Source organism: Papio anubis, chromosome 20, assembly GCF_008728515.1.
Source record: "Papio anubis isolate 15944 chromosome 20, Panubis1.0, whole genome shotgun sequence".
Lineage (NCBI taxonomy): Eukaryota > Metazoa > Chordata > Mammalia > Primates > Cercopithecidae > Papio > Papio anubis.
In genome coordinates, this window is record NC_044995.1 from 17227704 (window position 1) to 17249894 (window position 22191).

Below are 22191 nucleotides of genomic sequence, written 5' to 3' on the forward strand. Positions count from 1 at the left end.
ACTCTACCCTACCTCATGCCCACTCACCCCCAATCAGGGCAAGTCCTTTGCATGAGGGATTCGGGATACAATCACTCTACACTGGTCCATAGAGAAAATTCACCCTGCCCTAAATTCTCTGCAGGGTTGGGTTGAGCTTTTCTGCTCTCCACTAGTGCCCTTTTCGCTATCTCTCTTGTCCCTCCCTCTGATCACAGGCCCAGTCCCTGAAGGCAGAAGATGGAGGAGGAGGAGGAGGACTGGAGACAAGAAGGGTCATTCAATTAAATGGACAAGGAACTCCTGGCCTGCAGAGGTCAGAGAGGCAGAGGGACTCATCCAAGGTCATGCACTTACATGATCAAATGAATACTAATAGCTGACCCTCTTCTTGAGGGCTTCCTATGTACCAGGTACTTCTAGAAGCATTTTATAGGCATTAGCTCATTTAATTCTTGCAACACCTCATGAAAAAGGTACTATTATTTTCCCCAACTTAAAGATGAAAAAACAAAACAAAACACAACAAAACTGAGGCATAGAAGACAAAGACACCTGTGGTCTGTACAGTTAGAACACTAACCCCAGGCTATCTTGGGGTCAATGGCCACACCCTCTCTTAGGCAAGAGATTTAGGGAACCACCTCCTCCTCCTCCTCCTCCTTCTCCTCCTTCTCCTCCTCCTTGGTACTCCCACCCTCCATAGTGGAACTTCTGTTCCATCCAGGCTTGTGATTACAAACGGTCCAATCAGAAAAAGCCATACGCAAGGACTTGCCCGTTCAGGAGCAAATCCTGCGAAAGCAGGGGTCGGTCAGAAAGGGTGGCTCACAGGTGCAGTCTGATGCAGAGGGAGTATGGCTAGGGATTGTGGAAGGACCAATCAGAGAGGCCAGAACAGACTGCACCATCCAATGAGGAGTTAGCACAATGGGGCGTGTCTTCGGGTTTGGGGAGACTCCCTGGAGAGGCAGTACAAACTGGGGACCATCTCCTCTAGTTCCACCAACCTATCCTCTAAACGCCCACAGATCCAAGCTCCCTAATTTTTGAGTCGGTGGCCTAGACTTGGGGGACTTCCTAACCTTGAATGTGAGCAGGGCTCATGTTGGAGAGGCGGAGGCTGGTCTTTAGGACAGAGCTGAGAGTGCCGGGCCTAGCTTAGGCATCAGGGACCAAGTTTAGGCGGAGAGCTAGGATGCTATCAGGGAGGAGCAAGGTGGGGGGTGTGGCTTGGACTGAGGGGGCGGGGCTAGGCTGAGGAGTTCTGAATATTTTATACTTGGGAGTGGTCTCTAAGACAGAGGGATAGGGCTCGGACCGGAATGGGCCTTGCTTAGCTTTAAAAGGGCTGGAGTTTTTGCTTTGGGGCAGGGCCTAAGAGTCTGGGGGGTGGGGCCTAGGCTTGGAGCGGGGCCAGAATAATGGTATTGGTAGAGGGTCTGTGTTAGGTTTGGGGCGGGAATTAGGGCTCTACGGAAACAATTAAGATACCTACTTCAACCTGTTGCCCGTTTTTCAGGCCAACTCGCACATTCCCTTACCTTATGGGACATTCTCCAGCTGCTGGGTATACCATTCTAGGGAACCTGGGCTAGGAGGTCGTATTTATTCCTTCCTGTGGTCCCTGAACTGAGTCTGGAGCCAGACTAGCTCCCCAGTCCTCTCCCAAGACGCATTCAAGAACACATGTTGGGCCAGGCACGGTGGCTCATGCCTGTAATCCCAGAGGATCACCTAAGGTCAGGAGTTTGAGACCAGCCTGGTCAACATGGTGAAACCCCATCTCTACTAAAAATACAAAAAAATAGCTGGGCGTGGTGGTACGTGCCTGTAATCCCAGCTACTCGAGAAGTTGAGGCAGGAGAATTCACTTGAGCCGGGGAGGCACAGGTTGCAATGAGCCTAGATCGCGCCATTGCGCTCCAGCCTGGGCAACAAGAGCAAAACTCCGTCTCAAAATAAATAAATAAATAAATAAATAAATAAATAAATAAATAAAAAAAACACATGTTGTCTGGGTGCAGTGGCTCACGCCTTGTAATCCCTACATTTTAGGGGGCCGAGGCTGGAAATCTTAGAGCCCAGGCGTGTGCAATCAGCCTGGACAACAGAATGAGACCGCTTCTCTACAAAAATGAAAAAATTAGCTTGGTGTGGGGGTGCGTTCCTGTAGTTGGGAGGCTGAAGTGGGAGGATCACCTGAGCCTGGGGAGGTCAGGGCTGCAGTGAGCCATGGTCATGCCACTGCACTCCAGCCTGGGTGACAGAGGGAGACCCTGTCTTTAAAAAGAGCACATCTTTACTGAGTTCCTGGCAATCACTATTCTGGGCACTGGAGGATGTGGGTGGCCATGCCACTTCTGTTGGGAGGCTTACATTTCAATGACTAGACAGTCAATAAATAACAAGTAAACAAGTAAACAAATAAAATAAGAGGGTGACAAGAGCCAGGCTCAGTGGTTCACACCTGTAATCCCAACACTTTGGGAGGCCAAGGCAGGAGAATGGCTTGAGCCCAGGAGTTCGAGACCAACCTGGGCAACATAGCAGGACCTCATCTCTTTTTTTCCTTTTAAAATAAAAATAAAGAGACTGATAGTACTATAAGGGAAATAAGGTGATAGAAATGGTGGCACCTGGTGGGGCTGTTTGTTGCCGCCAGAGAACATTCCCTAACATTTACTATGAAACATTTCAAACATGCAGCCAAGTTGAAATAATTATATATGTGTGTGTGTGTGTGTGTATGTATATATACACACACACATAATTATTTCATATATACACACATATATAATATATATGTACATATACACACACATATATAATACACACATATATATACATACATATATATGTGTGTGTATATATACATACATACATACATATATATAGAAGTTTATTAGAGATAGGGTCTCGCTATGTTGCCCGGCTGGTCTCGAACTCCTGGGCTCAAGTGATCCTCTCTCCTCGACCTTCCAAAATGCTGAGATTACAGATGTGAGCCACCACACCCAGACTGAGTTGAAATAATTTTATAGTGAACACTTATATACTGATCACCTAGATACCACCACAGACATGTCACTGTATTACTTCATCATATATCCATCCAGCAACTCTTCTTCCTCCTCTTCTCCTTCTCCTTCTCCTTCTCCTTCTCCTCCTCCTCCTCCTCCTCCTCCTCCTCCTCCTCCTCCTCCTCCTTCTCCTTCTCCTTCTCCTTCTTCTTCTTCGTATTTCAAAGTAACATCAGAACGCTGGTTGGGGGCCCAGGTAGGTATGGTGTCTGTAAATTGGGGATGCAAAAGGAAGGTCTCTCTGAAGGGATTACATTTAAGACCATCATGAAAAGAACGAACCGGCAACCATGGAAAGGGGAGAAGAATGCATATGCTCAGGGGCTGCTGCTGTGGGCTGGTGTGTTGGAGGAATAGGAAAGTCATCGTAGAAACTGAACAAGTGGTCAGGTGTGGTGGCTCACACCTGTAATCCCAGCACTTTGGGAGTCTGAGGTGGGTGGATCACTTGAGATCAGGAGTTCGAGACCAGCCTGGTTAACATGGCAAAACCCCATCTCTACTAAAAGTACAAAAATTAGCCAGGCGTGGTGGTGGGCGCCTGTAGTTCCAGCTACTCAGGCTGAGGTGGGAGAATTGCTTGAGCCCAGGAGGCAGAGGTTGCAGTGAGCCGAGATCATGCCACTGCACTCCAGCCTAGGTGACAGAGTGAGGCCCTGTCTCGAAAAAGCAAAGAAAAGCCATGGTTAAAACTGAAAGAGGGGCCAGGAGTGGTGGTGCACGCCTGTAAACCCAGCACTTTGGGAGTCTGAGGCAATGGGATCAGCTGGGGCCAGAGCTCATAGGGTCAAATTGGCTGTATGAATGAGGCATATCTCCCTTGGTTTCAACTTCTTTCTTCTTCCATCTCTGTCTCTCTTATTATTATCTTTTTTTTCTCTCCCTCTCTTTTCTACTCCTGTCCAGCCCAGGCCTGCCCTCACCCTCTTTCCCCTTCACCCCTACCCTGTTCTGCCACGTGCTATCTGTGCGACCTTGGGCAAGTGACCGAACCTCTCTGTGCCTCTATTTCTCTTATCCATAAAAGGGAGATGGTAATAGGACCTCTTCATCTGGCTGTTGTGAAGATTGAATGAAGTGATAGATGTGAAACCCTTAGAATCATTTCTGGCACATAAATAGTGCTGTATATGTGTTCACTTGTGTTGTTGTTGTTATTCCTACCCCCACGCTCCAGCAGGGAGCACTAGCAACCATGGTGGGAGGTGGGGATGCTGCCTGGGTGGTGGCGATGAAGGGTGGAGTCTGGAGACTAGGGGAATTGTGAGTGTCCCCAGGGGCATCTCAGAGTTGCATGTGGGGTTAAGGTTCACTGGAAGGAGTTATCTGCAGAGCTGAGCTTGATCTGGGGGATAGGGCAGGCTTCATGTAAATAGGCCAGGCACAGTGGCTCATGACCACCATGTTCAGGAGTTCAAGACCAGCATGGGGACATAGTGAGACTCCATTTATAAAAAACCAAAACCAAAAACTAAACAGCTACTAAGGAGGCTGAGATGGGAGGATCACTTGAGCCCAGGAGGTCAAGGCTGCAGTGAGCTGTGATCACGCCAGTGCACTCCTGCCTGGGTGATGGAGCGAGACTCTGACTCAAAAACAAACAAACAAACAAACAAACAAAAAGAAAAATTAGACTGGGTGCGGTGACTCATGCCTGTAATCCCAGCACTTTGGGAGGCTGAGGCAGGCAGATCACTTGAGGCCAAGAGTTCGAGACCAGCCTGGCGAACATGGTAAAACCCCACCTCCACTAAAAATACAAAAAGTAGCCAGGAATGGTGGGACATGCCTGTAGTCCCAGCTACTTGGGAGGCTGAGGCAGGAGAATTGCTCGAACCTGGGAGGCAGAGGTTTCCGTGAGCGGAGACCATGCCAGTGCATTCCAGCCTGGGTAACAGAGCAAGACTCTGTCTCAAAAAAAAAAAAAAAAAAAAAAAAAAAAGAAAGAAAGAAAGAAAGAAAAAGAAAAGAAAAATTAGCCAGGTGTGGTATTACACACCTGCAATCCCAGCTACTAGGGAGGCCGAGGCAGGAGAATCGCTTGAACCTGGGAGGTGGAGATTGCAGTGAGCCGAGATCATGCCACTCTGCTCCAGCCTGCGCAACAGAGTGAGACTTTGTCTAAAAAAAAAAAAAAATTGGGAAAGGGGTTTAGGGGAGGACCTCTGTACAGTGGGATCCAAAGTGAGAAGGGTTTGAGACCCCAGGAATCTGGGGCATTGCATGCAACAACACAGATTTTTAGGGGAGAAGTTGCTGGGTTTAGGGACCCTGTGAATATCTCAGAAAGAGAAGGAGGGTGGCCTGAGATACTCAGTGGGGTTTGAGGGAAGGGATGGGGTTCAGCTATGGGACAGGGGATGTGCAAAGGGTTCTGAACTAGGAAGGAGCAAGGCATTCTGGGCTCCATGAAAGTCACAGGGAGGCAGAACTTTCAGGGTCCGAGAGAAAGAATTGGAGCAGGAAGGAGGTGGGTCCTCAAGGGGACAGGACTAGTAGGGGGGGTGGGAAAAAATGGGGCTAACTGGGGGGTTTTGGGAACCAAACGATGTCTTGGAGGGGAAGGAGAGAGAAAGGTCTAAGTTCACCAAAGGGGTTGAGGATGGCTTGGGGTCTAATGGGGTTAATGGGGAAAGTTTAAGGGTCTCCCATGGGCGTAAGAGACATTTTAGGGCCTCCTAGAAGTTAGGCATGGTTTGGAGTTCATACTGGTGGTAAGGGAATGGGTTAGGATCCTTGAGGGTAGAAGGACATGGCTGGGGGTCCCCAAGAAGGAGTGGAATATGGTTTGTGGTTCTGGTGGCTGTAGAATGTGGTTTGGGTCCCCAAAGGGAGTCAGGCACCATCTGGGATTTGGCTGACATATGGTCTGAAGTTTCCCTGGATGTTGGTATGATTTGGGGTCTCTGAGGGAAGGGGTGTGGTCTGGGGGTCCGTCTGAATGTTGGGATATGATTTAGGGTTGCTGGTGCGGTGGTCTGGATCCCCTCGGATGCTGGGATTCTTCTGGGTTCCGGGGCATGGTCTGGGGTTCCTGACAGTGTGTGGGTCATAGTCTGAGATCAAGCGGGAGAGCAGGGCATGATTTGTGGTCCTGGGTGGCCCTAGGACATCGCCTGGGTTCTCAAAAGAGGTGAGGCCTGATCCGAGGTCCCCTGGGTATTAGGACGTGATCGGAGGTCTCTGTGGGGAGATCTGGGGTCCCCAGGCCAGTTGGGGCGTGGTCTGGGGGGGGTCTCCAGGGGGGGCGGGGGGGCGGGGGGGGCGGGGGGGGGGGGGGGGGGGGCGGGAGGGAGGCGGCCCCGCGGCACCGCGCCCCCTCCCCCGGCCCTCCCCCCACCATGGCGCGGAGCGAGGCGGCGGCGGCGGGGCCGGGCCCGGGGCCCCCCCGGGCTGGGTGAGCGCGGCCCGCAGCGGCCGGGGAGCGGCGGGCGGGGGCGCGGGTGTGTGCGCGGGTGTGAGCGTGCGAGCGTGCGAGTGTGTGTCCGCGGCGCTGCGGCGGGCCCGGCGTGCGCCCGCGCGGCCCTGTGTGTGCCCGGCGCCGGCGTGTGCGGCTCCCTGCCCGTGTGGCCATCGGGTGTGCGCGGGGTGTCGAGCCGGGCCGGCGTGTCCGGCTGTGCACTCGTGTCCCCCCGAGCGGCCGCCCCTCCGGCTGTGTGTCTGGGGGCTGTCGCGCGCCCATCGGAGGGGCTGTGTGCAGGTGTGTGTGTGCGTGGGTTGTGTGCCCAGGTGTGGGTCCCCCCAAGCCCGTGTGCGTGCGCGGCTAGCTGCGCTGGGTGTTTGTGTCCGGGTTGGATGTCCATCCCCGGGTCTGTGGAGCCGGGTGTGCCCGCTCGGGTGTCCATTTGTGTGTGTGTGTGTGTGTGTGTCTGCGGGTTGTATGTCTCTGAGGGTGTGTATCTGTGAGTCCACGGCAGGTTGCCGGCTTGGTGGCTGAGGCTCGGCGCCTTGTGGGTCCAGGCCTCGGTGTGGATTTGGGGGAGGGGAGTTCACCGCTCCCTCGGTCCATGTCAGCTGGGGGGTCCTTAGCGGTCCTCGGGGAAGCGGCCATGTCTTCCCCTTCCTGGTGGTTGGGGGGGGGGTGGGGGGGCCGGGGGGTGGACGGGGGGGGGGGGGGGGGGGGGCGGAGAAATGGCCAGAGGGGCCCGGGGGGGGGGGTTGGGGGGCGAAGACCCGGCCCTTCCGCACCCACTCCACCCTAATTCCCCCACCGTCCAGACATCTGCAGATGGAGCCAGAGTTACCTCCATCCTGATGGCCAGGCTGGGGGACCTTTGGGGCTGCTGGTGGGAGGATCTCCTTGAAACGGTGATCTAGGACTCAAGCCCCCAAATCCTGAGTTTCCACCTGCTGAACTCTGACCTCTGGCCTGGCTTGTGCCCTGGTTTTTTGGGGGTGTGAGGGGGAGGATGCTGAATGTGCTGGAGGGATGTTGGGATTTCTTGGGCCTGGGAAGTAAGTAGGTGGGGTGGTGGGGGGGTGCCTCAGGGCTGAGAGGGATGTGTGTCCAAGACTGTGTGAGTGTGAATCTGGGCCTGTCTACTGACTATGCTACTGTGGTTCAGTATTTTCTGTGCATTTTTAAGTGTGTAAATCACAGGACTGTTGTATGAGCATGTGTCTGTTATGAGTGAACACCTTGGTGTGTCTGCAAAGGTGGATCTTTTTGTGCCTGTGTGCATGTTCCAGTGTGGATCAACCTCCTATCTGTATGCTTGTGGTTCTGTGTGTGTGTGTGTGTGTGTGTGTGTGTGTGTGTGAGGTGTCTATCTGTTGGCGTGGTGCTGTATCAACTTTGCAACATGGAGATGTGTGAAGTTGTATGAGTGTGGGCATTTAAGAGTGTGTACTTGTGTGTCTTTGTGCAGGTGTGTGTGTATTTGTTAGGTGTGTGTGCCCCTGTGTGCTGGTGAGTGTGCAAGGTATATCTGTTGTAAATGCATGTACCTGGTTGTCTGTTGGGGGCACATGAGTTTCTCTGTTGTATTTGTGCATTTGTGTGTGTGAACGTGCATGGCAGAGTCAGTCTTGTACATGTGTTGTTGCATGCAGATGTGTCAACCTTGAGGGTATGTATCCATCTATGTTGTCTGTTTGTGTTTTGGTGTTGGTCTCTGGGGAGTGGGGTTGTGTGTGTTCAGACATGTATGTGAAGGACACGTGTGTCTGTGCCCTGGCACAAGGCTGTCCCTACTTCTGGGCTCAGTGGGTTTGAGGCCCATGTGGCATGACCTCTGGTATGCTGGGGTCCCTGGATACAGTGTGTCCATGTGCCAGGCCAAATGCCCATAGAGGGCGGCGGGCACACAGATCATGTTGCTGTATTCATAGAAATCCGGATGTAGAGACTGGGGTTGTGGGCTTGTGTGGGTTCTGACATGGCCACACATGTTGGTGTGGGCAACGGTATCATGGCAAGGATGGGAAACTTTGGCCCTTCTCCAGCTCTTGGTACCTTTCAGGACTTTGTAGTTGAGGGGCTGGGATGTAAACTCTTGGGTTTTAAAGGAGGGCCAGGGGTCTGGTCTGGACTCTTGGGTCAGAGAGAGGAGGGAGCTAGGGTTCTTGGCTCCTGAAACCCCAGAGGACAAAGGGCTAAAGTCCTCGACTCCTGGGCTTTTGAGGGTGAATAGCCCTGAGGCCTGATCTCCTAGGATTCCAGAGAGGACTTCCGGGTTCCTGTGAGACTATGCAAACCCTGCCACAGGAGGACTGACAGAGTGATCACACCAGGGACTTCCTTGACTAGGATGGTCTCCAAGGCAGGATCTGGTGCCCAGAGAAGAGCCAGAACGATGCTAACAAGGTGGTTGTGTTCCTTTGCAGGTGCTGGCCCAGGCCCTGACTCCCTGAAGAGAGGTGAGTAGAGCCGTAAGGCTTCAGAGAGAGAGAGAGAGATGGGGTGATGGGGCTCGCTGTCAGCCAGCTGGGGGTCTGGAACCCTGCCTTGCATGGATTTCAGTTCAGGGGATGACAGTTTCCTGAAGGACCAGGTGCCCACCACTCTGCCCAAGGCTGGGGAGTGATGACAAGGTCAGGAACATCAAAGTTGGGTGAGGGCTTGCGGTGGCCAGGTGGCTCTGGGGAGCAGGCAGGGGTTTTACGCCAAGAGACATTCATTCTTAGGATGGTTAAGGTGGTTGGGAAAGCAGGGTTTCCTCATGATGTCAGTAAAGGATACAAGAATATATCAGGATATGAAATGATCCCTGCATTTAGAGGGTTGAATGAATATGTTTTTGCATTTTGTGTGTGCGTGTGCATGGGTGCGGGAAGATCTCCTGATAGCCTGGCCTGCTGGTGGCTGAGAAAGCTGGAGAAAATAATAAATTAATAATAATAATAGTAATAATAATAATAATGATAATAGCAGCAGCTCCCATGTATGTAGTGTTTACTTTGTCAGGAACTATTCTAAGCATGTCATAAAATATTATCTCATTGAATCCTCATAGCAACCTTATGAAGTAGGTGCCATTGTTATTCCCATTTGACAGATGAGCACACTGAGGCACAGAGAGGGGAAGTCCCTTTATTAAAGTCACACAGTGGGGAGGTGAGGTCTGAACCCAGGCAGTAGGGTGGATTCTGTCCTGCAGTGCTGCACTGCTCTCCATAAATGTTAGCTATTTCCATTGCTATTATTATTCCCTCCATTTGAGTCCCACCCCAGCTGTTGGAGGCGAGGCTCTGGACTTCTGTTTCATAGACTGGGGTTCTGAGCCCTGGAGACCCCGCAGCCAAGCAGGTGCAGACTCGGGCTCCTAATTCTGGAGTCCCCCTTTCTAGGCCAGAGTTTCCAGTACATTATAGAGTAGTGATCTATAGGGAGCGAAGGACAGGTTTGGGGTGAACTCAGAGATGGTAGGACACCCCGATCCAGCCTCTTTTTCCACCTTCAGCCTGGTCATTGTCTCCCTTAGTCGCTGTCTCTTTCCTCCTCTGTCTGTGTCTCTCTAATACTGTCTCTGTTTTTCTCTCCATCTCTGTGTCTCTCTTTTCTGTGTCTCATTCTTTGCTCTCAGTTTTCTGTCTGTTCACCTTCCTTTCAGACTCATTGTCTTTTTGTCTCTCTGTTTCTCTCCGAATCTGTCTCTCTCTCTTTGCCAGTCCACTTCTCCCTCCCCTCGTCTCTCCCTGTCTCTCTTCACCTCTCTCTCTGACTTTCCTGGTCTCAGTCCCAGGCCCCCTCCCCAAGGCCAGGAAGATCAAAGCCACCTAAGGCCATAGCCCCAAACACAGATTCCCAGGAGGTAGGCCAGCAGGGGCTAGGACACAGGGCAGGGTGGGGTGAAAACAGTTTCAGGGACGCCCCCTTCCCATCCTTTCCTCTTCACCCCCCACCCACCCTGTGTTGTGATGGGAACTGACATGTCGTGGGCTGCAGCCGCCGCAGGGGGAATCCCTGCCGGAAGGTTTTGCCTGGAGCAGAGACATAGCGTGAGTGTGCGAGTGTGTGAGTGTGTGTGTGTGTTGTGTGTACCCAAAGATGTGAGCATGAAAGTCTGCCCTGCTTGGGAGCTCAGCTGAGCCCAGGATGAAACCAGACCTCAGAGAAGGACTTCCTGAGGCTGAACTGGAAGACTCAGATGTGTTTTTCTCAGTCCCTCCCACTTTCACACTCTCCCTGCCAATGCCAGAGGTGGGAGGGGGGAAACCCTTAACATTTATTGAGTACTTACTGTATGCTAGGCATGTTCGGTGGTACATGAATGAAGATGGTACAGTTATCATCCCAATTTACAGATTAAGAAATTACAGCCTAGCTAGGGGAAATTGTTGGCTTGGGGGTCACAGAGCTAGCAAAAGGGGAACCAGGATTTGAACCTGAGTCCGTTTGATTTCAAAGTACTTATTCTCAATAATAGGGCACTGTTCTCTGCCTGGTACATATTAAGCACTTCATGATCATGATGATGATTGCTGACATGTAATAAGCATATTTTATGTGCCTGGCACTATTCTAAGTATGCTATGTTCATCAATCCATTTAATCCTCACAGAAGTAAGGCCTGTTTCTATCTCCCTTTTACAGATGAAGAAACCGAGAATCAGAGAGGTTCAGACACTTGCTGGAGGTCACACAGCTAGTAAGTATCAGAGCTGGGATTTGGAGCTAGGGAGTATGGCTTGGACAGCCAGGGCCTTAAACCATAGTTAACAGTGATTTTTTAGAATATTTAGTGGGTACTGGAGGGCCCAGGCTGGGCCAGGTGTCACCCCTCTGGTTGGGAGATCATGAGAGGTTTGGGAGCTACTATAGGAGGGGCAGAGGTGAGGGTGGGACAGCAAGGTAGGGGCAGGGGTAATCTATCAACCAGTATAGAAATATTTTTATTTTTATTTGTTTTTTAAGATGGAGTCTTGCTCTGTCGCCCAGACTGGAGTGCAATGGCACAATCTCCGCTCACTGCAACCCCCACCTCCCCGGTTCAAGCGATTCTCTAGCCTCAGCCTCCCAAGTAGCTGGGATTACAGGCGCCTGCCACCACGCCCGGCTAATTTTTGTATTTTTAGTAGAGACGGGGTTTCACCATGTTGGCCAGGCTGGTCTTGAAATCCTGACCTCAGGTGATCCGCCTGCCTCGGCCTCCCAAAGTTCTGGGATTACAGGCATGAGCCACCGTGCCCAGCATGGAAATGTTGTAATCTGTTGTTAATAGCTGATAATGGGTCCTCTCACCATCTTATGGAACCCAGCTGTAGGGGTAGGGGAGGGATCCAGGTCTGACTCGTAGCAGGACATCCCTTGGCGGCCAAGTCCCATGCCTAAGGTAACTGGCTCCTTCCCCGGCAGGTCTCACCTCCCACCCCTCCTGCCTTCCCACTGCACCATGGCTCCAGGACCCTTCTCCTCGGCCCTCCTTTCGCCGCCGCCCGCTGCCCTGCCCTTTCTACTGCTGCTCTGGGCGGGGGCATCTCGTGGCCAGCCCTGCCCCGGCCGCTGCATCTGCCAGAACGTGGCGCCCACACTGACCATGCTGTGTGCTAAGACCGGCTTGCTCTTTGTGCCTCCCGCCATCGACCGGCGCGTGGTGGAGCTGCGGCTCACGGACAACTTCATCGCGGCGGTGCGCCGCCGAGACTTCGCCAACATGACCAGCCTGGTGCACCTCACCCTCTCCCGGAACACCATCGGCCAGGTGGCGGCTGGCGCCTTCGCCGACCTGCGTGCCCTCCGGGCCCTGCACCTGGACAGCAACCGCCTGGCGGAGGTGCGCGGAGACCAGCTCCGCGGCCTGGGCAATCTCCGCCACCTGATCCTGGGAAACAACCAGATCCGCCGGGTGGAGTCGGCGGCCTTTGACGCCTTCCTGTCCACCGTGGAGGACCTGGACCTGTCCTACAACAACCTGGAGGCCCTGCCGTGGGAGGCGGTGGGCCAGATGGTGAACCTAAACACTCTCACGCTGGACCACAACCTCATCGACCACATCGCGGAGGGGACCTTCGTGCAGCTTCACAAGCTGGTCCGCCTGGACATGACCTCCAACCGCCTGCATAAACTCCCGCCCGACGGGCTCTTCCTGAGGTCGCAGGGCACCGGGCCCAAGCCGCCCACGCCGCTGACCGTCAGCTTCGGCGGTAACCCCCTGCACTGCAACTGCGAGCTGCTCTGGCTGCGGCGGCTGACGCGCGAGGACGACCTAGAGACCTGCGCCACGCCTGAACACCTCACCGACCGCTACTTCTGGTCCATCCCGGAGGAGGAGTTCCTGTGTGAGCCCCCGCTGATCACACGGCAGGCGGGGGGCCGGGCCCTGGTGGTGGAAGGCCAGGCGGTGAGCCTGCGCTGCCGAGCGGTGGGTGACCCCGAGCCGGTGGTGCACTGGGTGGCACCTGATGGGCGGCTGCTGGGGAACTCCAGCCGGACCCGGGTCCGGTGGGACGGGACGCTGGATGTGACCATCACCACCTTGAGGGACAGTGGCACCTTCACTTGCATCGCCTCCAATGCCGCTGGGGAAGCGACGGCGCCCGTGGAGGTGTGCGTGGTACCTCTGCCTCTGATGGCACCCCCGCCGGCTGCCCCGCCGCCTCTCACCGAGCCCGGCTCCTCTGACATCGCCACGCCGGGTCGACCAGGTGCCAATGATTCTGCGGCTGAGCGTCGGCTCGTGGCAGCCGAGCTCACCTCGAACTCCGTGCTCATCCGCTGGCCAGCCCAGAGGCCGGTGCCCGGAATACGCATGTACCAGGTTCAGTACAACAGCTCCGTTGATGACTCCCTCGTCTACAGGTGGGTGCGGGTGCTGCAGTCCCAGGGCCTCCTCCCAAGCCCAGGGGGACCCTCTCTCCCACCTGCCCATTCCCTTGGCCTTCTTGCTCAGCCAGGGTTCTAGATGGCTGAGAGACTTGTCCCTGCCCTCCTGTGCCCTGTCTCCTCTCTCTATTTCTTACTGTCTCTATTTTTCATGCTTATAGAAAATATTCGCTGAGCAGCTACATGAACCCGACCAGGGCTGGGCACTGGAGTCCTAACAATGACTGAGCTTAGCATGAACCCTGGCCTCATGGGGCTCATGGTCAATATCACTGCTCCCCAAAGCAATCTGATTGTGCACCTCTTCAGTTAAGCATTTTGGAGCGTGAAATACACACACACATTTACAGTGACATTTATTTATTTGTTTGTTTGTTTTGAGACTGAGCCTTACTCTGTTGCCCAGGCTGGAGTGCAGTGGCAGGAACTCAGCTCACTGCAACCCTCCGCCTCCCGAGTTCCAGCGATTCTCATCCCTCAGCCTCCCAAGTAGCTGGGATTACAGGCACCCACCAACACACCCAGCTAAGTTTTGAATTTTTAGTAGAGACAGGATTTCACCATTTTGGGCAGGCTGGTCTCGAACTCCTGACCTCAAGTGATCCGCCTGCCTTGGCCTCCTAAAGTGCTGGGATTACAGGTGTGAGCCACCGCACCCGGCCTACAGTGACATTTATATTTATAAATTATATACCAGTACTACTGTACCAACACATTGGGTACATTACAGAAACAGAAAACAAAACATATGAGAAAAATACGTTATTTCCACCCTCCCTTGGGTTTGAAGCCATTGCCCTCGTGTGGACAAACCGTATGGTGTCAACAGACATTTTGAAAAAAGAATTATTTTCTCCCATCACCTCCTTATTCTCTGGCTTTCACCTCTCTGTTCTCTACCTTCTCTGCCCTCATTAGGCACAGAGCCCCTGCTTTGTGCAAAGCTGTCGTGAGCTGGGTGCTGGGGACACAGGGAAACCACCCAGTCCCTGTCCTCAGGGAGCTCATAACCCAACAGGTGGTGGCCCGTAGTACATTATGAGTTACAGCCCTGGCCTTGCTATGTCTCTCCATCTCAGTAGTTTTTTTTGTTTTGGAGGCAGGGTCTTGCTTTGTCACCCCAGGCTGGAGTGCAGTGGTATGATCCTAGCTCACTGCAGCCTCAAACTTTTGGGCTCCAAGCAATCCTCCTAACTCCTGAGAGTAGCTGAGACTATAGGCATGCACCACCACACTGGGCTAATTAAAAAAAATTTTTAGTAGAGACAAGGTCTTGCTATATTGTACAGCCAGGTCTTGAACTCCTGGGCTAAAGGGATCCTCCTGCCTTGGCCTCCCAAAGTGCTGGGATTACAGGTGTGAGCCGCTGCACCTGGCCCATCTTGGTAGTTTTTTGGTATGGCTCTCTGCCACAGAACTGGCACACAGTGGGCACTTGATAAATGGTTGTTTGCCACATGGATGTCTCTCCTTCTAGCTCTGCCTCCCTCATGCACATTGTAGACCACCAGTTAAATGCTTCAGTCCTGTGCCTGGCTTCACATGGAGATGCCAGAGGGGCTGGAGCTGTTTCCCTACCTGTGGAGAGCCCCAGCTCCTGGCTGTCAGATCTTCCCTGAGAAAACTGCCTCTTGGCCTCCATCTCTACCTTTCCAGTGTTTTCTTGGCCATAAGCCTGGCACATAGTAGGTGCTTTCCCAGTTTTGGTTGAATGAAAAAAATGCCTCTTGGCCAGGCGCGATGGCTCATGCCTGTAATCTCAGCACTTTGGGAGGCCAAGGCGGGCGGATCACTTGAGGTCAAGAGTTCGAGACCAGCCTGGCCAACATGGTGAAACCCTGTCTCTACTGAAAATACAAAAATTAGGCAGATGTGATGGCACGTGTCTGTAATCCCAGCTACACAGGAGGCTGAGGCAGAAGAATCGCTTGAACCTGGGAGGTGGAGGTTGAAGTGAGCGGAGATCGTGCCATTGGACTCCAGCCTGGGCGACAGAGCAAGATTCCCTCTGGAAAAACAAAAAAAAGCCTCCCTTTTCCTTTGTCTCTGTCTTCCTAATTTCCCTCTCTTCTTGATTCTGGTCCCAAACACTGAGTAGATGCCTACTGTGTGCCCATCTTGTGCTGGGCCCTGGGATTTGCTCTTCCCAACTCCACTATGAAGGCGCGATGACCCCCTCTCCATTTTGCAGACAGAAAAACTGAGGTTCAGTGGGGGATGTCACTTGCCCAAGGTCACACAGAAAGTAGCAAAGCTGTCCTTTTTACTCTGACACACACTTGTTGGGCACCCACTGCTTGGAGGGGAGATGGATAATATATTTCTGTAAATAATTCTTAGCTTCTGTGACTCTCCACTTCTCTGTCCCTCTTTCCTTTGCTCTGACCCATGGCCACCACATGGTGGGGTGAGGGAGGTTCACAAGCCCCCAGACCCTGCATGGATGCAGGTGTTGATGGCCCCCTGTCTCCAGCTGGGCAACAGACCCTGGGACTCTTCTCTGCCCCGTAGGGCCCCCAGTTCCGGTTCTCTAACTCCCACTGCAGATTCCTATGCTATGGTGCCACAGGGGTTAACTTCCTCACGCTGTCATGGGCGGAAGTGACAGCCAACCAGAAGCCTGCTTAGCTGCTTGCTTCGATGTTGCAGCCAATTAGAGACACTTGGGCTCAAGCTTTCTTAAGGAGCCAGCCTCTGTCCTTGAAAAGGGGTGGGGGAAGCCCCTAGCAACTGGCTATTTAGGGGAAGGAGCAAGTGGAATCCAGAGCTCTGGAGAGGAGAGATGAAGAGAGGAGGAGGAAGGCTTAAAGCCAGAGTGGCCGAGGGTGGCTGGGGTGGGTGGCAGTGGTCTCTGAAATGGCAGTCAGGGGTGGGTAGAGTGGAGTTGGAGAAGTGGGTGGACCTTTATGAAGGGGCGGGGCCCTGATTGGAAGTCTTTTGGTGGGAGGGTGGATGTTGGTAGTGGGAGAACGGCTGTTGGTAGTGGGAGAACATCCTGGAGGTGGGATGACAGAGGTGGAGCTTCAGGGCCAGAAGGTGGCCCTGCTGGAGGGGAAGGCGAAGCATCAGAGAGATAAGCAGGCCTTTGGAGGTGGGGGCGTGGCCTGTCAGAGGGGGTGGAACTTGTTCTGCATGGTCCCATGGGGAGGAAGGGGTGGTCCTTGTCTCCCGGGACCCACCAAGAGTCTTTGCCTGAGAGGAGAGCTTGTGAGGTTGCATCCTGGCCGTGCAAATCAATGTGGACCGGGCAGTCCAGGTTTAGCTGAGGCTGGACATGGCCCACAGTGTCGAAAGGGTATGCCCAACAGAAGATGGCCAAGGCCTAGTAGGAATGGCCCTCCAGAGGGGTAGATCTTATAGATGGGAGGAATGCAATGGGCTGGACCGTGTGAGCCACAGCAACAGGTTGCGTGACACAGAAGCTGGGATGCAATGTGATATCGTGGGTGCCAGGTCCTGGCTACTGGTAACTTATTCATTCCTCATGCCATCTCTATGATGTAGGAATTATTATCATCCCCATTTGGGGAAAATGAGGCACAGGGAGGTTAAGAAACTTGGCGAAGTTCGCCAGGCATGGTGGTTCATGACCGCAATCCCAGCACTTTGGGAGATTGAGGTGGATGGATCGCCTGAGGTCAGGAGTTTGAGACCAGTTTGTGCATGGTGAGAAACCAGATGCAAAAATACAAAAGTGTGGTGGTGGTGGGTGCCTGTAATCCCAGCTACCTGGGAGGCTAAGGCAGGAGAATCGCTTGAACCCAGGAGGCAGAGGTTGCAGTGAACCCAGGAGGCAGAGAGTGCATCATTGCACTCCAGCCTGGGTGACACAGGGAGATTCTGTCTCAAACAAAAACGAAACAAAAGAGAAACTTGCCTAAGGTCACAGAGCTAGCAAGTGGCAGAGGAGAGACTCAAACACGGGCAGTCTGGCCCCCAGACTCTGTCATCATCTTAACCACTTCTCTACACTAGCCTTCATTCAAGGGGAGGGGCCTACAGCAAGAAAGGAGTATGGTGTGTGCTTGGCTACGTTTGACCCCTTTATGGAAGAAACTTACCTGGTAGTGTGATTTGGTGACTTCTGGTGGCACATGAACATATGAGGTGGTTGCCTTTAATATCTGGACAAGGAGCAGGGCCTGCAGTCTGGATGTGGCCTACACACAGTAGGGGAACCATCCCTAGTGGGCCATTGTGGGGTGTACCGCCATGCCTGGCAAACTTTGCCAAGTTTCTTAACCTCCCTGTGCCTCATTTTCCCCAAATGGGGATGATAATAATTCCTACATCATAGAGATGGCATGAGGAATGAATAAGTTACCATAGCCAGGACCTGGCACCTAATGATATCATCATTAGCTTGCATCCCAGCTTGTGTTGGCCAGTAACCGTTGCTGTGGCTCACACTGTCCAGCCCATTGCATTCCTCCCATCTATAAGATCTACCCCTCTGGAGGGCCGTTCCTACTAGGCCTTGGCCCTCTTCTGTTGGGCACGCCCTTGGGAAGCCACGGTTCATTGGTTGGGGAATGGCCTGTAGCAATGTTGGAGAACATGTAGTTGAGGGACTTGGAAACTGTGCCCAGGACATAGACAAAGTTAGATGTTTTTTTGTTTTGTTTTGTTTTTTGGTTTGTCTGTTTTTGTTTTTTGAGACGGAGTCTCAGTCTTGTTGCCCAGGCTAGAGTGCAATGGCTTGGTCTTGGCTCACTGCAACCTCTACCTCCCGGGTTCAAGTGATTCTCCTGCCTCAGCCTCCCGAGTAGCTAGGATTACAGGCACCTGCCACCACGCCTGGCTAATTTTTGTATTTTTAGTAGAGACAGGGTTTTACCATGTTGGCCAGGCCGGTCTTGAACTCCTAACCTCAGGTGATCCACCCTCCCTAGCCTCCCAAAGTGCGGCATTATAGGCGTGAGCCACTGCAGCCGGCCAAAGCTAGCTGTTTTACCCAAAGGTGCTGCATGCAGATGAGGGGGAGTGACCTGCATCATGGTTTTCCCTGAAAGGCATGAATATCTATAAAAGAGGAACTAGAAGAGCATCCATTGTTCTAGTAGGAATATGACAGGCGCTGTGAGTTGACCTTAGTGTCCACCTGAGTGGGGGATGGGGCATGCAGAAAAGGGGAGGTGGCCAGTGTCGCTGGCCCAGTTTTGGGGTAAAATGCCTAGATGAAGGACCTTGGATGGTAGTTGTCCTAGCAAGAGTGAGACATAGCTAGGGAGCATGTCCCTTGAGGGCAGGGCTTGAAAGCCATAGCACTTCTCCCCTGCAGGAACCCGGATATGCAGAGGAGGTAATATGAATGATAGATATATTGTCCCAGTGGCTGATGGGACACAACCAGGAGGTGGGTCTGAGGGCGGGGCATGCAGATGAGGGGTCCTGAAAGGGTGGGAATATGTTGATGGCGGCGGGGCTTGAATTGCTGCTGTTGTCTCAGTAGCGGGTGAGACTTCAGTAGCAGGGTTTAGTCCCCACTGTTCACCATGGGCGGGGCATAAAGCGAAGGGGCGTGGTTCGGGGGGGTGGGACTAACCCCGCCCTGACCCCGCCCCCTCCTGCAGGATGATCCCGTCCACCAGTCAGACCTTCCTGGTGAATGACCTGGCGGCGGGCCGCGCCTACGACTTGTGCGTGCTGGCGGTCTACGACGACGGGGCCACCGCGCTGCCGGCAACGCGAGTAGTGGGCTGTGTGCAGTTCACCACGGCTGGTGATCCGGCGCCCTGCCGCCCGCTGAGGGCCCATTTCTTGGGCGGCACCATGATCATCGCCATCGGGGGCGTCATCGTCGCCTCGGTCCTTGTCTTCATCGTTCTGCTCATGATCCGCTACAAGGTGTACGGCGACGGGGACAGCCGCCGTGTCAAGGGTTCCAGGTCGCCCCCGCGGGTCAGCCACGTGTGCTCGCAGACCAACGGCGCAGGCGCGGCGCAGGCCCCTGCCCTGCCGGTCCAGGACCGCTACGAGGCGCTGCGCGAGGTGGAGTCCCAGGCCACCCCCGCCGTCGAGGCCAAGGCCCTGGCGGCGGAGGCGGCATCCGCAGAGCCGGAGGCGGTCCTTGGACGTTCTCTGGGCGGCTCGGCCACCTCGCTGTGCCTGCTGCCATCCGAGGAAACTTCCGGGGAGGAGTCTTGGGCTGCGGGGGGCCCTCGAAGGAGCCGATCCGGCGCCCTGGGGCCACCAACCTCGGCGCCCCCTACCCTAGCTCTGGTTCCTGGGGGCGCCGCGGCCCGGCAGAGGTCACAGCAGCGCTATTCGTTCGACGGGGACTACGGGGCACTATTCCAGAGCCACAGTTACCCGCGCCGCGCCCGGCGGACAAAGCGCCACCGGTCCACGCCGCACCTGGACGGGGCTGGAGGGGGCGCGGCCGGGGAGGATGGAGACCTGGGGCTGGGCTCCGCCAGGGCGCGCCTGGCCTTCACCAGCACCGAGTGGATGCTGGAGAGTACCGTGTGAGCGGCGGGTGGGTGCCGGGACGCCTGGGTGCCACAGACCAAACGCCCAGCCGCACGGACGCTGGGGCGGGACTGGGAGAAATCGCAGCGCCAAGACATTGGACCGGAGTGGAGACGCGCCCTTGCCCCCGGGAAGGGGCGGGGCGGCCTCGGGCTGCGGCCCGAGGCCACGCCCCCGTGCCCAGGGAGGGGTTCGGGGACCGGCTGCCGGCCTCCCCTCCCCTACGGACTCCTCGACCCCCCTCCTACCCCTCCCCCCGCGCGCTCGCGGACCTCGCAGGAGCCGGTGCCTTACACAGCGAAGCGCGGGGAGGGGCAGGGCCCCCCGACACTGCAGCACTGAGACACGAGCCCCCTCTCCCAGCCCGGCACCCGGGGCCGGGGCGAGGGGCCCATTTCTTGTATCTGGCTGGACTAGATCCTATTCTGTCCCGCGGCGGCCTCCAAAGCCCCCCACCCCATCGCACTCACATCCCTGGTCCCGTCGGGTCTGGCTTGGGGTCCCCCTTTCTCTGTTTCCCTCGTTTGTCTCTATCCTGCCCTCTTGTCGTCTGTCTGTCGTGCCTGTCTTTCCCTATTTGCCTCTCCTTTCTCTGTCCTGTCGTCTCTTCTCCCTCGGCCCTCCCTGGTTTTGTCTAGTCTCCCTGTCTCTCCTGATTTCTTCTATCTACTCATTCTCCCGGGCAGGTCCCACTGGAAGGACCAGACTCTCCCAAATAAATCCCCACATGAACAAAATCCAAAACCAAATCCTCCTCCCTACCAGAGCCGGGACCCTCCGCCGCAGCAGAATTAAACTTTTTTCTGTGTCTGAGGCCCTGCTGACCTGTGTGTGTGTCTGTGTGTGTGTGTGTGTCTGTGTGTGTGTGTGTGTGTGTGTGTGTGTGTATGTGTTGGGAAGGGTGACCTAGATTGCAGCATAAGGACTCTAAGTGAGAATGAAGGAAGATGACTAACTGGGGCCAAGGGAGACTGGCAGACAGGTTTCTATCCTCTGAGAGACTTAGAGGTGGGGAATAATCACAAAAATAAAATGATCATAATAGCAAACACTTAACTGAATACTTACTATGTGCCAAGCACTTAAGTCATTTAATTCTCACAACAACACTAGGACATCGGTATTATTATCCTGTTTTCCAGATGAGGGAATTTCAGCCCAGAAAAGTTAAATAACTGGACCAAGGTGGCAAAACTGGGATTTAAAAAGGCAGGCAGGCCAACTTCTGAGTCTCTACTGTAGGGGTGAAAAGACAGCTTCCCTTTCACTCTGAAATGTCACTGGAATGGGCTGACAATAGACTTTACAAGAGAAAAGGTATATGGAGGGTATTTAACATGCACTGGGAAAATCACAGGGAAGTGATTACCCAATAACCCAGTGAGGTTTAGATGCTTATATACCTTTCTTCACAGGGAAAGGGGAGATGGGGAAAGGTAGGCAATTTTGAGGGGTAATAAATGATTTTGGGGAAAAGAAATGGATCCAGGAGATAGAAATTAAATTGTAAATGTCTCTGGAATTTGAGCCTGACAGACAGATAATTTCTTGTGACAAAGTCCATCCAGATGTAGTTACGTTTCTCTTTTTTTCCTGTTAAAGATAATGAAATGTCAGGGAGAGGACAGAAGGCACTTGTGTTCTTTTTGGTGGGTTATGGTCTTTAGGCAGATAGGAAGACATCAGAGGAAAGCCTCTTCCAGCATCTGTGGATCTCTGAGTGCCTTTAAAATAATCAGCATACCAGGGTGCCATATTTTGGGGTGACATTCCCTGAACTCCTTAAATACCTTTTTTTTTTTTTTTTTTTTTTTTGAGACAGAATCTCGCTCTGTCGCCCAGGCTGGAGTGCAGTGGCGTGACCTCAGCTCACTGCAAACTCTGACTCCCAGGTTCACGCCATTCTCCAGCCTCAGCCTCCCGAGTAGCTGGGACTACAGGTGCCCGCCACCTCACCTGGCTAATTTTTTGTATTTTTGGTAGAGATGGGGTTTCACTGTGTTAGCCAGGATGGTCTCGATCTCCTGACCTTGTGATCTGCCCACCTTGGCCTCCCAAAGTGCTGGGATTACAGGCGTGAGCCTCCGCGCCCGGCCATCCTTCAATACCCTTAAGTAGAGCACTCTACTGCTGAGCAGTTATTGAATATTCATTCCACCCGCTGAGACCTCACAACTCAGTGGGGTAGGGTAGATCGATCCTTCGTCCCATTTTACAGACAAGAACCTGAACCACAGAGAGATGAAGTCACCTGCCCAAGTCCCTCCATCCCCCCCATGAATAAATAGCAGAGGTGGAAGTTTGATTGTACCCCTACACTATGCTGCCTCTGGGGTCTGTGTCCCGAGGCTGGGGTATGGCCCCCACGACCTTAGCTGAACTTGGATATCCACA

The 22191-nt window shown here is 53.8% G+C and overlaps 1 protein-coding gene across 3 annotated transcripts; it reads left to right on the top strand.

Annotated features, from left to right (window-relative positions):
- The first annotated feature begins 6393 nt into the window (after positions 1 to 6393).
- Positions 6394 to 20848, top strand: LRFN1 (leucine rich repeat and fibronectin type III domain containing 1). 3 transcript variants are annotated; one of them, XM_017952426.1, is made up of 5 exons: positions 6394 to 6459; positions 8889 to 8921; positions 11098 to 11152; positions 11860 to 13302; positions 18900 to 20848. In XM_017952426.1, the coding sequence occupies exons 4-5, from the start codon at positions 11897 to 11899 to the stop codon at positions 19795 to 19797; spliced, it is 2304 nt and encodes a 767-aa protein (XP_017807915.1). In that variant the 5' UTR covers positions 6394 to 6459; positions 8889 to 8921; positions 11098 to 11152; positions 11860 to 11896; the 3' UTR covers positions 19798 to 20848. The 3 variants fall into 3 exon arrangements, with proteins under 3 accessions (XP_017807915.1, XP_009192692.1, XP_017807916.1); XM_009194428.4 differs by lacking the exon at positions 6394 to 6459 and adding an exon at positions 6532 to 6762; XM_017952427.2 differs by lacking the exon at positions 6394 to 6459 and having other exon boundaries at positions 6770 to 8921.
- The last annotated feature ends 1343 nt before the right edge of the window (positions 20849 to 22191 follow it).

Excerpts from the sequence above, each read along its gene's own strand:
- LRFN1 (XM_017952426.1), top strand. The coding sequence starts at position 11,897 with ATGGCTCCAGGACCCTTCTCCTCGGCCCTCCTTTCGCCGCCGCCCGCT. Across the intron at positions 13,303-18,899 it reads GATGACTCCCTCGTCTACAG|GATGATCCCGTCCACCAGTC; the intron begins GTGGGTGCGGGT and ends CCCCTCCTGCAG.